Genomic DNA, 11,894 nt, shown 5'->3' with positions numbered 1-11,894 from the left:
AAAGTATAAGGGCTCTTCTAACTGGGTAACAAGCTAGGACTAGAGCTGATATAGAAGATACCCAAATATTCTGCAGGTGTAACATTCCTTCTGAGTCCAGCTGAAGCCAGTCTGAGCAGAAAATAGGTGAAGTGTTGAAGTAAGATCAGTGGCCTCAATCTGGAGAGGATTGATAAACCAAATGTCCTGATTTCAGAGATCAGCATGCACGCCCCTTAAACACTGCTTTCTCTCATCCCGACCTCCTCTCATACTAGTTTCTCTGACCAAGATCAGTCTACAAACGTTTTCCTGTAGAATTAATGGCATTGTAGTATGAATGTTAAATTAAACATTTCTGGAAGTGGTCCAGATTTGAAATGTTCTCTAGAATGAGACTCTTAGAAATAAAAGGACCTGGGGAAGGGTGCAGTGGTCAGTATCAGTATCAGTCTCACTGCAGGACACTCACTCTTGGTTGAAGTAACTGTAGCACTGGTCACACACGCGGGTAGGGTTCTCTCTGCAGCCTTCCACCACCATTTTCTTGGTGGAGCAGGAACCACACACTAGCCGGCCACAGCGGCGACAATGATGACGCCTGTTAAACTGAGGAATGTCATTGGGATAAAAGAGGGAAGAAGCAAAAGTGAGACCACAATCAGTCCATTTATACTTGGTTGTAGTCAGATGTGGCTTGTTAAGAGCACCAGGTACTTGGGCCTCTACTGAAAATGAATACAGCAGGCCTTGCCCCTAGAAAGCTGCCATTTTAAGACATCAACTCATAGGCAAAGGATCCAAGTCATGCAGAGTTTTGCAATTAATAGCTTCTGCCAAGTTTTACTTGTGTATAAGGCAACACGTGGACACACACAGCCAAAAAGTTGTGGGGAAAGAGTGACTTTCTCAGGCAGAGAGGATCACATTTCTGCACAGTATTGATGATGACGAAAAAGCATCCTTTTTCCAAATGTTTTTACAAGTACAACCTCATTTCATTATGAGAGGTTGATAGACATCTTATACCTCTTTAACAGAGGAGCAGGAAACAGACAGTAGAGAAATCAGATCATCATCATTTTCATTCACATTGAATTAATCTTACAGGCAGATATTGTGCTAAGTGTGGTACCATTTATTGTTGTATACAGTCTCAAGAGTTCCATGAGTCAATTAACATATCACCTCTAGTTTATAAGTGGATACTGAAAGGAGCTTTCCTTTCAATTCCTGCAGTGATGCTGAGGCCCTGTTCCACTCACCATAGTGAAATGTTCCCTGCAGCAGACCATGCAGAGGCTCTCGCTCTCATCCGGTATCCACTGGTGCCTGGCAGGGGGTGTTGCTGGTGGCACAAATTCTAGCAGTGGCTGACTCTGAGGGAAACTCCTCTCCCTTGGACTGGGGGGATTTACAAGGGGAACACCTGGGAGCCAGAGGTCAGAGTAAAAGGTGATCAATGTTCCAGTTCATAATTTAGAAGGAAGAATAGAATTTCCATTTTACAAAGCCCTGCTGAAATAAAAGATGCAGTTAATGAGCATCAGTTGGCTGGTTGCATTACAAAAGAGAGATAATGGAACACTGTGTACCTCCTCTTGTAAATGCACAATAAAACTTATCAATTATTACCAAAAAATATCAGTCTGGGGCTGGGATTGTGGCTCAGTGGTAGCGTGCTTGCCTTACATGCATGGAGCACTGGGTTCGGTCCTTAGCAGTCCATAAATAAAATAATGGTATAGTGTTCTATGATTAAAATAAATTAAAAATTAATATCATCAGGGCTGGGCTGTGGCTCAGTGGTAGAATGCTTGCCTCGTATGTGTGAGGTGAGGCACTGGGTTCGATCCTCAGCACCACATAAAAATAAACAAACAAAATAAAGGTATTGTGTCCAACTACAACTGAAAAATAAAAAAAAACTGTAGTAGCTTAAAAAAAAATTAAATGTCATGCCTGACTCAAGACAGCTTCTAGCTCAAATGGCCAGTGTAATAGATATTCAGGAAACAGAGACCCAGACAGGAAGGCAACTAGCAAAATCCAGCACGTATGTGGTTCTATGGGACAAATGACCCAGTTTTCTCCCCAAATAAAATAAAGGTGGTGGTGCTGGGGGGAATAAAAAAGCAAAGAGGTGGAGTGATCTTCTGTTAGAAAATATTTGAAAAGATATTTTAGCCAAAGGCCATGTGTGGACATTATTTAGATCTTGATTATAGAAAAACCAGCTGTAAAAAAATCTTTACTGGGAAAATTTGAATACTGATAGGATATTTGGTAATAATGAGTCACTGTTTCATTTTTGTTTAGGTATGATAATGGTGTTATGACTTTGTTTAATAAAAGTCTTTGTCTTTTAGAAATTTATACACTGGTACATGAAGCTACTCATATACCTGCAAGTCTAAATCTTGCCCTTGCTGGTTATTGTAAATAACATGGCAAATTCTCCAAGTATGGACAGGGAATGCCATAGTCTTTGATTTATGATACCAAAGGGAATTTCTTGTCACCTAGCAGAACAATTTTGGCTGGACACAGAAATCGAGAACTGAAAAACATTGACTCCTAGCAGTATCCAGAAGACAGTGCAAGCATTCTTTCCTTTCATTTAGCAAAACAATGGCTGAGCTGCTTCTGCATGTAGGCCACTGGGCATGTGCTGGAGACTGGGGAGAGCGGGTGGTGGAAAGGGTGACCAAAACATGGCTGAGGACTTCAAGGACTTTGTTCCCTGTGTGGGTAATAGAATTTAACTGGGGATTAAATACAGTTGATCCTCATTATTAGCAGATTCTATATTTGTGAATTTGCCTATTTGCTAAAATCTCTATGTGAACTCAAAATCAATCCCTACAGGGCTTTCAGTCATTCATGGACATATCTAGAGTGGTGAAAATTTTAAATCTCTCCACACTCAAGTTCTCAGTTGAGGCTGAATAAAATGATGCTCTTCTCTATTGTCTCAGCTCTCATGTGGTGATCAGAGGATAGAAAAAATACAGGGCAGCACAGAGTAAGAAGCTCTGGCTCTGGGACCAGATGGATAGAGTTTGAATTCCAGCTCTGGCACTTGTTAGTGGGGTGCCTCAGAGAAGTCACTTCTCTTTCCCTTTTGCAAAATAAGGACAATAGAATCTACGATGATGCATTATTTTTAGAATTTAAGAATATAAGCTATGTGAGAAGTATGTTGTGTGTGTGTGTGTATATATATATATATATATATATATATATATATATATTTCTCTTTGGAGCAATTCAGAATTCACAAATTCAGTGTTTGGACATATTATAGCAAATAAAGAGAGTCAAGTGGGTATTCAATCTCCTGGGATATACAAAGCTGAAGTGAACTATGAAAAATATAATGTAAATGAAGAAAGAGACAAAAGAACCAGAAGGTCCAAATAAGGCAGAATTGAATTGAAAAAATGGGTAATTCTCAGAATCAGTTCTTACCAGGAGCAGCAGCTGCAGAGAACTCTGCTGATGATGATCTAGACAGGGTCTCAGGATCTGAAGCCTGATGGACAATTTCCTGGAGTTGAATCACAGATTCTGTCGAGAGGGAAAATGCCAACAAAATATCGGTCTACTATAAGCATCTTTATTCCTTGTGCTAGGTATTCAGTTCAAAGCTTAGTTGGTTTTCCTGACTGTTATCTGTAATTTCACTAGTTATGTATATAGAATGACAGTGGCACTTCTGAGCCGGGAACTACATGTTTCTTAAACTTCTCAAAAATCAAGCCATATTCAGGCACAAGAGATAATGGAGCAAACACTAGGATTTTACAACATAAATCTAAAAATGCCCAGCAGGATGTGGAAGATACTTCAATGATGCACTTGATTTATAATATCTAAGAAGATATCATAGAAAAAAGAGCTGGCTGGGGACATTAATTCATACTTATTTTTCTTCATTCTAGAAGAGGCTGAGTCAACTCAAATACAAGTAATATCTAAAGTGACCCTGGGAGGCCGCGCGGCCGGGCCGGGACCAGGCGGCGGCTCGCGGAGGCGCTTCCCTAGCGTGACGCGCGGACTCGGCTGCTCAGTGGCCCGCCCGCCCGCCGGCCTCACCGCCGCCTCCCTCGCTCCCTGAGCGCGCCGTGCGCAGGACAGCGGCCGGGGCGAAGGCCCGGGACGACGCGGCGCGGAGAGGGACGGCGGGCGGGCGGGCAGTGGGAGCGCCGGTCTCTATATGGCGGCGGCTCTGTCGGGCCTGGCTGTCCGCCTCTCGCGCTCGGCCGCCGCCCGCTCCTATGGGGTCTTCTGCAAGGGGCTGACCCGCACACTGCTTATCTTCTTCGACCTGGCCTGGCGGCTGCGTATCAACTTCCCCTACCTCTACATCGTGGCTTCCATGATGCTTAACGTGCGCCTGCAGGTTCATATTGAGATCCACTGAAGGCCCTCCCCTGATTGACAAAGGTGTTACCCCAGGCTCACTGCATCAAAGAATACAAAACATGAGGGACGGAGGAGGGACCCTCGGCACCTGCCTGATAGAAGCAAAGGGGGAGGGAGGAGATGACTGGTACAAACAATTATGTAGCCTTAAGAAAAGAACACAGAAGGAGAGCCCTTGCCCAGCAGATATACCTTTCTGGATGGATAAGTCTGCAGTTGATGTAAATGGAAATTCACAGAATGAGGTGTTATCATTGGAAATGAAAAACGATCTGAGTGACACTGATCTCTTGCTTCACAATGGCAACAAAGAGCTTCCATATTTGAAGAAATCAATGGGAAGAAATTTAGCTCCCGTAGCTGCTCCAACCAAGGCCATGGGTCTGTCCTTTGCTCCTGCAGAAGAGCATCTTGCTGGGGTGTTCCTCGGTGTTGGGGACGCTCTGGGGAGGGACTGGCTAAGAAGCAGGCCCAGAGCCATGGACAGCCAGAGAGGACAGTGCCCCAAAGGAGAGCCCTGGGTGTCAGGACAGCCAGTCCATCCGAAACTGTGGGAAATGGTAGTTTTTAAGGGTGAACCACCAAGTGCTCTTCACGAGGGACTATGCTCTGAGTCAGAACTGTCTCGCCTGCGTTCTGTGCTGCTTGCAACACTGCACTCCTGTCCTGAAGTACTTCTAGAGGACAAGACAAGATGTGTTTTCCTTGACCATTTAAAGCCCATGTTTTCAGAGCAAACAACAGAGTATAAGAAAATGCTTTCATGTGTAAAAAGTACCTCAAATGGTCTGGAGATAACACTGGGGTTACTGGCTCTACAGCCTTTTCAATTAGTAAATCCCTTATGCCATAGTTAAGGTACAAGCAGAACAATAAAATAGTAGATTAATTTTAGAAGTTGTCCTAGAATGATTTCTTTCCCATTAAGTCTGGATGCAGACAGCTTAGCTGCTCAGATCCTGCTTTGACCAGACAGAGGAAGTCAAGTTCACTCACCAAAAACTGATCGATGCAGAAGGAATTTTTAGCATGTTTTAAATTGTGCTTAAAAGACACTCAGAATTGGTAAAACCCTTTCAGGTGATTATTGATATATCCAGTTTAATATCAGATAAGCACATGGTGATTTAACATGAAATTCTTTATGTATCTCGAGATCTCTATCCATTTTAAAGGGCTATTGTCCCAGACATCATCTTGTCTCCTCAACTCGTCTCTGATCACCTCCTGGAAGTGAATATTTGTAAAGTCTACCTACTGTATTTTTATTAAACCTTGCTAAGCTCATGGCGAGCTGTTGCCATTTCTGCATCTCAGAATAATTTTGGTCTGCAGCAAAATCTGACTTTTCTCAAACTCCTTCCACTTGAAATGCTGTTTAAATGGAGGCCCTATGGTGAAAGTTGCAATATTAAATTTAATCATCTCAAACTAGGAACCCTAGCAGTGTTACCCTACGTAAAAAGGAACTTGAGACTCTTTGCTCTGGCTCAGATGTAGAGAGGCAAATCAAGAACCTCCTTTACAAAAGTCCTAAGAGTTGATGTCTTTTAAGATTTTTCTGAAGTGACTCCTTTTGTTGTTCATTGATAATTTTATTAATAAAGGTCATTTAAAAGTGTAAGTTTTTAAGGACTCCCAAAGTGAGACTTAAAACAGCTATTTGGGGGATAACTGATTGCATATATCAATTTATATTGTGTGCTAAATTACTATGCCATGTGCTATTTTAGTGTTTGGGGAAAATGCAGAATAAAATCTGTTCTTTAGCATAATAAATGTCTTATTTTACGTGTGTAAAAAAAAAAAAAATAAAGTGACCCTGGGAATAAAGCGTCCTCTCCATAAGAAATAATGGCATTTAAGAGCCCACTATATCAAGGCCAGACAAATGCTATTTCCAGTATATTTGGTTCCCCAAATCTTTATGTTATTATGCATGCAGTGGTTGTTTACCATCCTTTAATTCTGGCTTGCCTCCTACTTTCTTCTAAGGCTAAGATATCTCCTATATAATAGAGAGTTGTCTCTCAAAGTATATTCCTTTCACTCTCAATCAAACCCAAAATAACGAAAGAGGAAAAAACCAAAACTGAGAATGTAGCATGGTGTCTCTTCCTCCATGTTGAATTGCCATCTAGGATGTTGGCAGTTACCTGATCGTTTCTCTCTCAGAGGGTATGGGAAGTCCAGGGCTTTGCCTGCATATCTGGAAAGCAGCAAGTCAACGTCATCCATGGTGAAGCCAATCTCCTGCCTGGTCAGCAGCTGGTGCAGGGTCTGTACAGCCACAGTGGCCCAATCCACTTTCATGTTCATCAACAGCTGCTCCAACATAAGCAGAGGACTGGAGGACAAATGGGAATAGCTGGCCCGGTGCTGCTCAGGCAGGGTCAGCAGAACCTGTTTGTGAGGTAGATTTTCAGAGTAAAGAAGACAGTACACAAGTTTCAGAAGAAACTTGAAATTCTTACTGGGAAAGGGAAAGGTGTCAGAGACTAAAAGGCCCATAGCATTACTGCAAAGGGCCAGGAGTCTTTCAGGAAGCAAGGCAGAACTCCCATCTAAATCCTCTAGGTGGCAACTGAGAAGTACCCCAAAGATCTTTACTTAGACAAAGGGTTGGTAATCCTTGTCTATAAAGAGTAAGACAGTAAATCATTTAGTCCTCAGGATTCATAACTATTTAACTTTGCCAACACAGCACAAAAGCAACCACAGGCAAATATATAAATGAGTGACATGCTTGTGTTCCAATAAAACTTGATTACAAAACCAGACTGAGGACTGGATTTGGCAGACAGGTGGTGATCTGCTGATCCCTGGCCTAGACCCTCCAGGTATGGCTGAGCTCTTCCTGGCCCTTAATGCATTCCATCTATGTGAGGCTTTAGTTAGAAGGAACAATACAAGGTGATGTCAGTGGGCTACCTAAAGTTGGTACTTCCTATGTTCTACAGTAAATGATGAATCTAAACTCCCTTTAAAGGTCACCATCACTAGCTTGAAATGGGTTCACTGGTTCTGTTCTGTCCATGCCAATTTATAAAGATCTTCCCCAACTTAGGTACAGTGCATCAAAAAGGTAAAAAAGGTTTATTTTCTTGGGGGAAAGTCATCACATTCACAGCTCTACTGGTACCTGTTCTATGTGAGAGTGTATATGCAATGGCTAATCAGAAAAATTAGAAGAGTGCCAGAGGGTCCCCTTTTTCTCCAAACTCTCCTTTATCGGATTACTTTTTCTATCTTATAATTTCTTTGATTAGTGTCTACAAAGTTATACAGAAAAGCTAAGGACCTATTATTTCATCTGTTTAGCAAGACAGACAACCCTCAAGACTAGTCATCTCAAGACCGGTTTTAATTGGTTTGGAATGGAAGGCAACTACTGGTATTTTTAAAAGTCCAAATGATTCTAATAAATGTCAGAACTGAGACACACTGATACAGCTGGTTCTATAGAAAACATGAGAGAATCAAGTAAAATTCTCTTTGGAGGCAGGGCAGTATAAGTCCTAGGAGACTTAACTAGGATATGGTGGGATGCTAGGTTAGAATTTTATATAGCACAGGCTAAGACTATTCAGAGTAAACCTGAAGGAATATTCAAGTTTTCCATTTTGGGCAGGTGCTCTCCTCAGTGGAGAGGGCAGGTTCTAAAGTGGGAGTGGGGCCACCAGTCAGCCCCTTAGTCATGCTCTCCTGAATCCCCTTTATCCTTACCTTGGATCCCATGTACAGTGCCTGGATTTCACAGTGTCGGACGTCAGTCAGTTCTCCATAGAAGTGGGTGGTGAGGTAGTTGGCCAAGAAGTGTGAAGTGGCCAAGCTAGGATGCTGGTCAAGGGACTGCTCTGTGACCTCAAGGCACATGGTGGTATCAGGGATTCTCTGCAGGAGCTGTTGCAGTGAGGGTAGGAGAATGGTGAGGCCTGTTGAAGAACTCTCAGGCCAGTCTTATTTGGTTTGAGAAAGGAATATTCAGGTTTTCCATTTTGGGCTAATCCTTTCTCCACACTCATTTTTCACTACCTCCCCAGCTTCATGAAGGAGCTATGGCCTTGATAGGACCAGAGTCCAGCAGAATCCTGGACCATCTGCTCCATGTGGCACATAAAGTAGGGCTAGGCACCTTCTTCTCAAGCCGACTATAACTGGCTCTTGAAGGCCATGAAGGGGCACATCTAAGATAGCAAATACTTTGTATGGGATTCTGCATGAAAAAGCCTTCTGAGCTGACCAATCTTCTTGTCCCTTCCCAAATGAAAAATGGGAAAAATCAGAGGCTTACTTGCAGAGCCTTTTCCTGATCTCTTCTTTCTAGAAGGTGGAGAAGATGCTTTTGATGTAGGCTGATTAAGTGTTCCCTTGGAATGGGGTAGAGGCAGCCCCACTCCTCACACAGCTCATATTCCTGGAAGGAAACACAACAGGTTTAATCCCTTTAAGTTACTGGCCTTGTTAACTTATCTAACTTTTGCCTGATTTTTCTCAGCAGTCTTGAGTCTTCTAAGCCTCAGGAATGTTTGGTACATGCTGATGGGATCTTTACTATGGGACTTAAGTGAGATCAGAAATTTAGAAACTAGAGTAACAAGGTAAAGTAAGAAAATGACTGAAGCAGGCTGACTGTTAATATAATTTTCCTTCTAGCTCTATCATAAAAAAGAGAAGCAGATGACATAATGACACTTGGTGTCAGCCCTGGGTGAGAATAGGAGAAAACTGAGAAGATGCTTCCAAGGAGGTAGCACTTGCTCAACTCTGATTATAGCCATATGAAGACCCAGTATTGTCAGGCTTCTAAAAATTAAAACAATTTTTTTAAATTAACAAATGCCCATTTTAAAAATGTTGTCAATGAAGTGAATATGGAAAAATAAGAATTCTGTGGACCAGTACTATATGGGCCAAGCAAACATACTGAGGTTAAATTCTATCCATGCCCTCCTTTTACTTTCCCACCCTCAATTTATAACTCTATTAATTTCAGGGGATGGAATTCTCAGGGCTTTGTCCAAATATTCCAGTATGGTGGTGTCTGGGATGCCCTCCCCACACTTCTTCCTGGGGTGCCTTCTTTAGGATGCTTCCTTGTGTCTCAGGTTATGTCAGGAGCCCTACCTGAGTTCCTATGAACTTGGCTTACTTCTTAGTTGATATACTATATTATATCCCCCTCAGGAAACATCTTATATCACCCATCTCCCTAAAATGTGCCACTCCAGGGCAGAGACTAAACCTAATTATTTTTGTTTTCACTGCTATCTAGCATAGAGACCCCTATATCCAGTAAATATTTCCTGAACAAAAGAACATCTGATGGCTCAGTGGTCAAGTGCCCCCGAGTTCAATCCCGGGTGTACCACCCCCCCAAAAAAAACAAACAAAAGAACACCTGAGTGAGCATCCATTTTTTTTTTTTTGGATATTAGGGATTTGAACCTAGGGCCTCACACATGCTAGGTAAGCTCTATCACTTAGCTACATCCCTAGGATCTCACTAAGTTGCCTAGATTGGCCTTAAACTTGTGACCGTCCTGTCTCAGCCTCCTGAGTAGCTAGTTACAGGTGTGCACTACCACGCTCAGTGAACATCTACATTTTGAGCTATGGTATATCAGATTCTTAAAAGTCAGATAAAATTCTAGTTAATATTCGAATGGCCAATAAACATAGGAAAGATATTCACATGTATTACTAATCATGGAAATATAAATTAAAACAATGAGATACCATCCAATGGGAAAAAATTGAAGTTGGACAACATAAAAAGTTGGTGAGTATATGGAGCAATAGGAACTGTGTGTGAGAATATAACCAGTAGAATTTGATATCATCCTAGCGAAGGTGAGGATGCTCATGCTGATGACACAATAATTTTGCTTCTACATATACATTCTGAACCTAGTGTACATAGTATAGAAAAACTCACAATGAATACAAGGACAAAAGCATTGATTGTATTATTCTCTACACTTATCAGTATGCTGGCAAATTTCACAATTAAAAAAAAAAAAAGGAATGTCATATAATTATAAAACTGGCTACTGATACATAGAAAGGGGTCTATACAACCAGCTAAGGAGTTGCAGCTCAGCAAGGAGAATGAAGGGGGTACCACTCTGGAAAATGATACCTGTGCTTCTAGAATCATGTTCATGACAGATGATGGGTCCTCAACACAGCGGCTCTTGAGGGTCTGCCAGTCATGCCACACTGGGGGATCCTGCAAGCCTAGAATCTAAGGAAAGACAGGAGAATCCATCAATCAACAATAGCTTCTCCCTCCCTCCATGAATGAGTCACTGATGAGTTCAGGGAAGAGTCATCCCTAGATGTCAGGCCCAAAGCCCAGTGTTAGAACTTTTAGGAAAGAGGAGGAAAAGAGCAAACAGGGCAAAGATTGTTTAGAGAGGAGAGTGAACTTCTCTGGGAAGTAAAATCAAGCAGAAAAGGCTAAATGGGAGGCCAAGATCAGGGCCTTTTACTGGTGAAGACAATTCTGAGAGGCTCAAAGCTTATCCAGCCTTCTGGGGTCACTTGTTCCAAGCTGCATCTCAAAACCCCACCCAAGACATTTTCTTCTGGCTGCAGTATTTTAGCTTTGCATGAAAACTGTTGAAGAGCCTCTTTAGGTGGATATAACACTTGTCCCACAAGTATCTTTTACTTTTGAAATTGTTACTCTCATGCATCCTTTCAAAAGGGCTCTTGAAATTTAAAAATCTTTAAGAAAAAACATACTTAAAACATACACAAGCTTAAAAAAACCTTGTGGACTGTAGAGCACCATTTCAACATTATTAACCTTGCTTGATGCAGATATATTTAAAATAACAGGAGTAAATAACACAGGAACCATACAGGAGGCCTCTTCTCCATTCACCTAAGAACTGAAACCAGATGCAGGGTAAAGTCAGCCAATATTCTGTGTTTCTTAAAATCCCCCATCATATGAACATAGGCAGAGGTTGTTAACAGGGTGAGAAGCCTGTTTCCTTCTCTTGATGTCAGCGTCCATACCTTCTGATACACCTGAAGCTCTGCCAACTTCCTCTGCAACTCAGACTTTAGTCCTTCTTGGACAGTTGTGTCTGAAATGCAGTAGGCCAGGATTTCCAGGCACGACTCCAGGGGCCACCTGTCCACAAACCGTAGGGCCAGCTGACTTCTCAGAGATGCATCCTTTATAGGAAACAGGTATTGCCAACCTTCCTTGTCTAAAAGACACATATGATGACACAACAAGAGACAGCAAGTTTAGCAACAGAAATACTCAAGAGGCCAGTTTACTTCTTAAGGGAGGGCTTTGTTTGATCTCTTAAAACAGGAGCTTGGAAGACCTTGAAGATTCACATGACCTTAACTAGTTTTTACATTTGAACCATTAGATGACAAGGAGAAATCCTACACCCCTATGTGTTCCTTTATGCAAACCTGACCATAGTCATGGGACTTTCAGAAGGCAGAGAAGTGGGTAA

At 42.0% G+C, this 11,894-nt stretch overlaps 3 protein-coding genes across 4 annotated transcripts in view; 2 read left to right on the top strand and 1 right to left on the bottom strand.

Annotated features, from left to right (window-relative positions):
• The window catches only part of Zfyve26 (zinc finger FYVE-type containing 26), a 59,569-nt gene that overhangs the window by 20,358 nt on the left and 27,317 nt on the right, over nucleotides 1–11,894 (bottom strand). For both annotated transcript variants that reach the window (XM_026385105.2, XM_026385103.2), the window contains 8 exons: nucleotides 11,437–11,633; nucleotides 10,550–10,654; nucleotides 8,702–8,824; nucleotides 8,134–8,310; nucleotides 6,564–6,810; nucleotides 3,451–3,549; nucleotides 1,245–1,408; nucleotides 452–588 (listed from right to left, as the gene is read on the bottom strand). In XM_026385105.2, the coding sequence (XP_026240890.2) occupies nucleotides 452–588; nucleotides 1,245–1,408; nucleotides 3,451–3,549; nucleotides 6,564–6,810; nucleotides 8,134–8,310; nucleotides 8,702–8,824; nucleotides 10,550–10,654; nucleotides 11,437–11,633 (1,249 nt within the window). The remainder of the gene's footprint in view (nucleotides 1–451; nucleotides 589–1,244; nucleotides 1,409–3,450; nucleotides 3,550–6,563; nucleotides 6,811–8,133; nucleotides 8,311–8,701; nucleotides 8,825–10,549; nucleotides 10,655–11,436; nucleotides 11,634–11,894) is intronic.
• LOC144255309 (small integral membrane protein 10-like protein 3) lies at nucleotides 4,060–4,405 on the top strand. Its single transcript, XM_077799684.1, has one exon. The coding sequence runs from the start codon at nucleotides 4,199–4,201 to the stop codon at nucleotides 4,403–4,405; it is 207 nt and encodes a 68-aa protein (XP_077655810.1). The 5' UTR covers nucleotides 4,060–4,198.
• Nucleotides 4,467–6,198, top strand: Fam220a (family with sequence similarity 220 member A). Its single transcript, XM_077799683.1, has one exon. The coding sequence runs from the start codon at nucleotides 4,467–4,469 to the stop codon at nucleotides 5,262–5,264; it is 798 nt and encodes a 265-aa protein (XP_077655809.1). The 3' UTR covers nucleotides 5,265–6,198.

The sequence above is a fragment of the Urocitellus parryii genome, chromosome 6 (genome assembly GCF_045843805.1).
Source record: "Urocitellus parryii isolate mUroPar1 chromosome 6, mUroPar1.hap1, whole genome shotgun sequence".
Taxonomy (NCBI): Eukaryota; Metazoa; Chordata; class Mammalia; order Rodentia; family Sciuridae; genus Urocitellus; species Urocitellus parryii.
Note: the sequence above shows the minus strand (reverse complement) of the source record. Positions and strands in the feature narration are given on the sequence as shown.

Bases quoted from the DNA above. Each gene is read 5' to 3' on its own strand.
- LOC144255309 (XM_077799684.1), top strand. From the start codon at position 4,199: ATGGCGGCGGCTCTGTCGGGCCTGGCTGTCCGCCTCTCGCGCTCGGCC.
- Fam220a (XM_077799683.1), top strand. From the start codon at position 4,467: ATGAGGGACGGAGGAGGGACCCTCGGCACCTGCCTGATAGAAGCAAAG.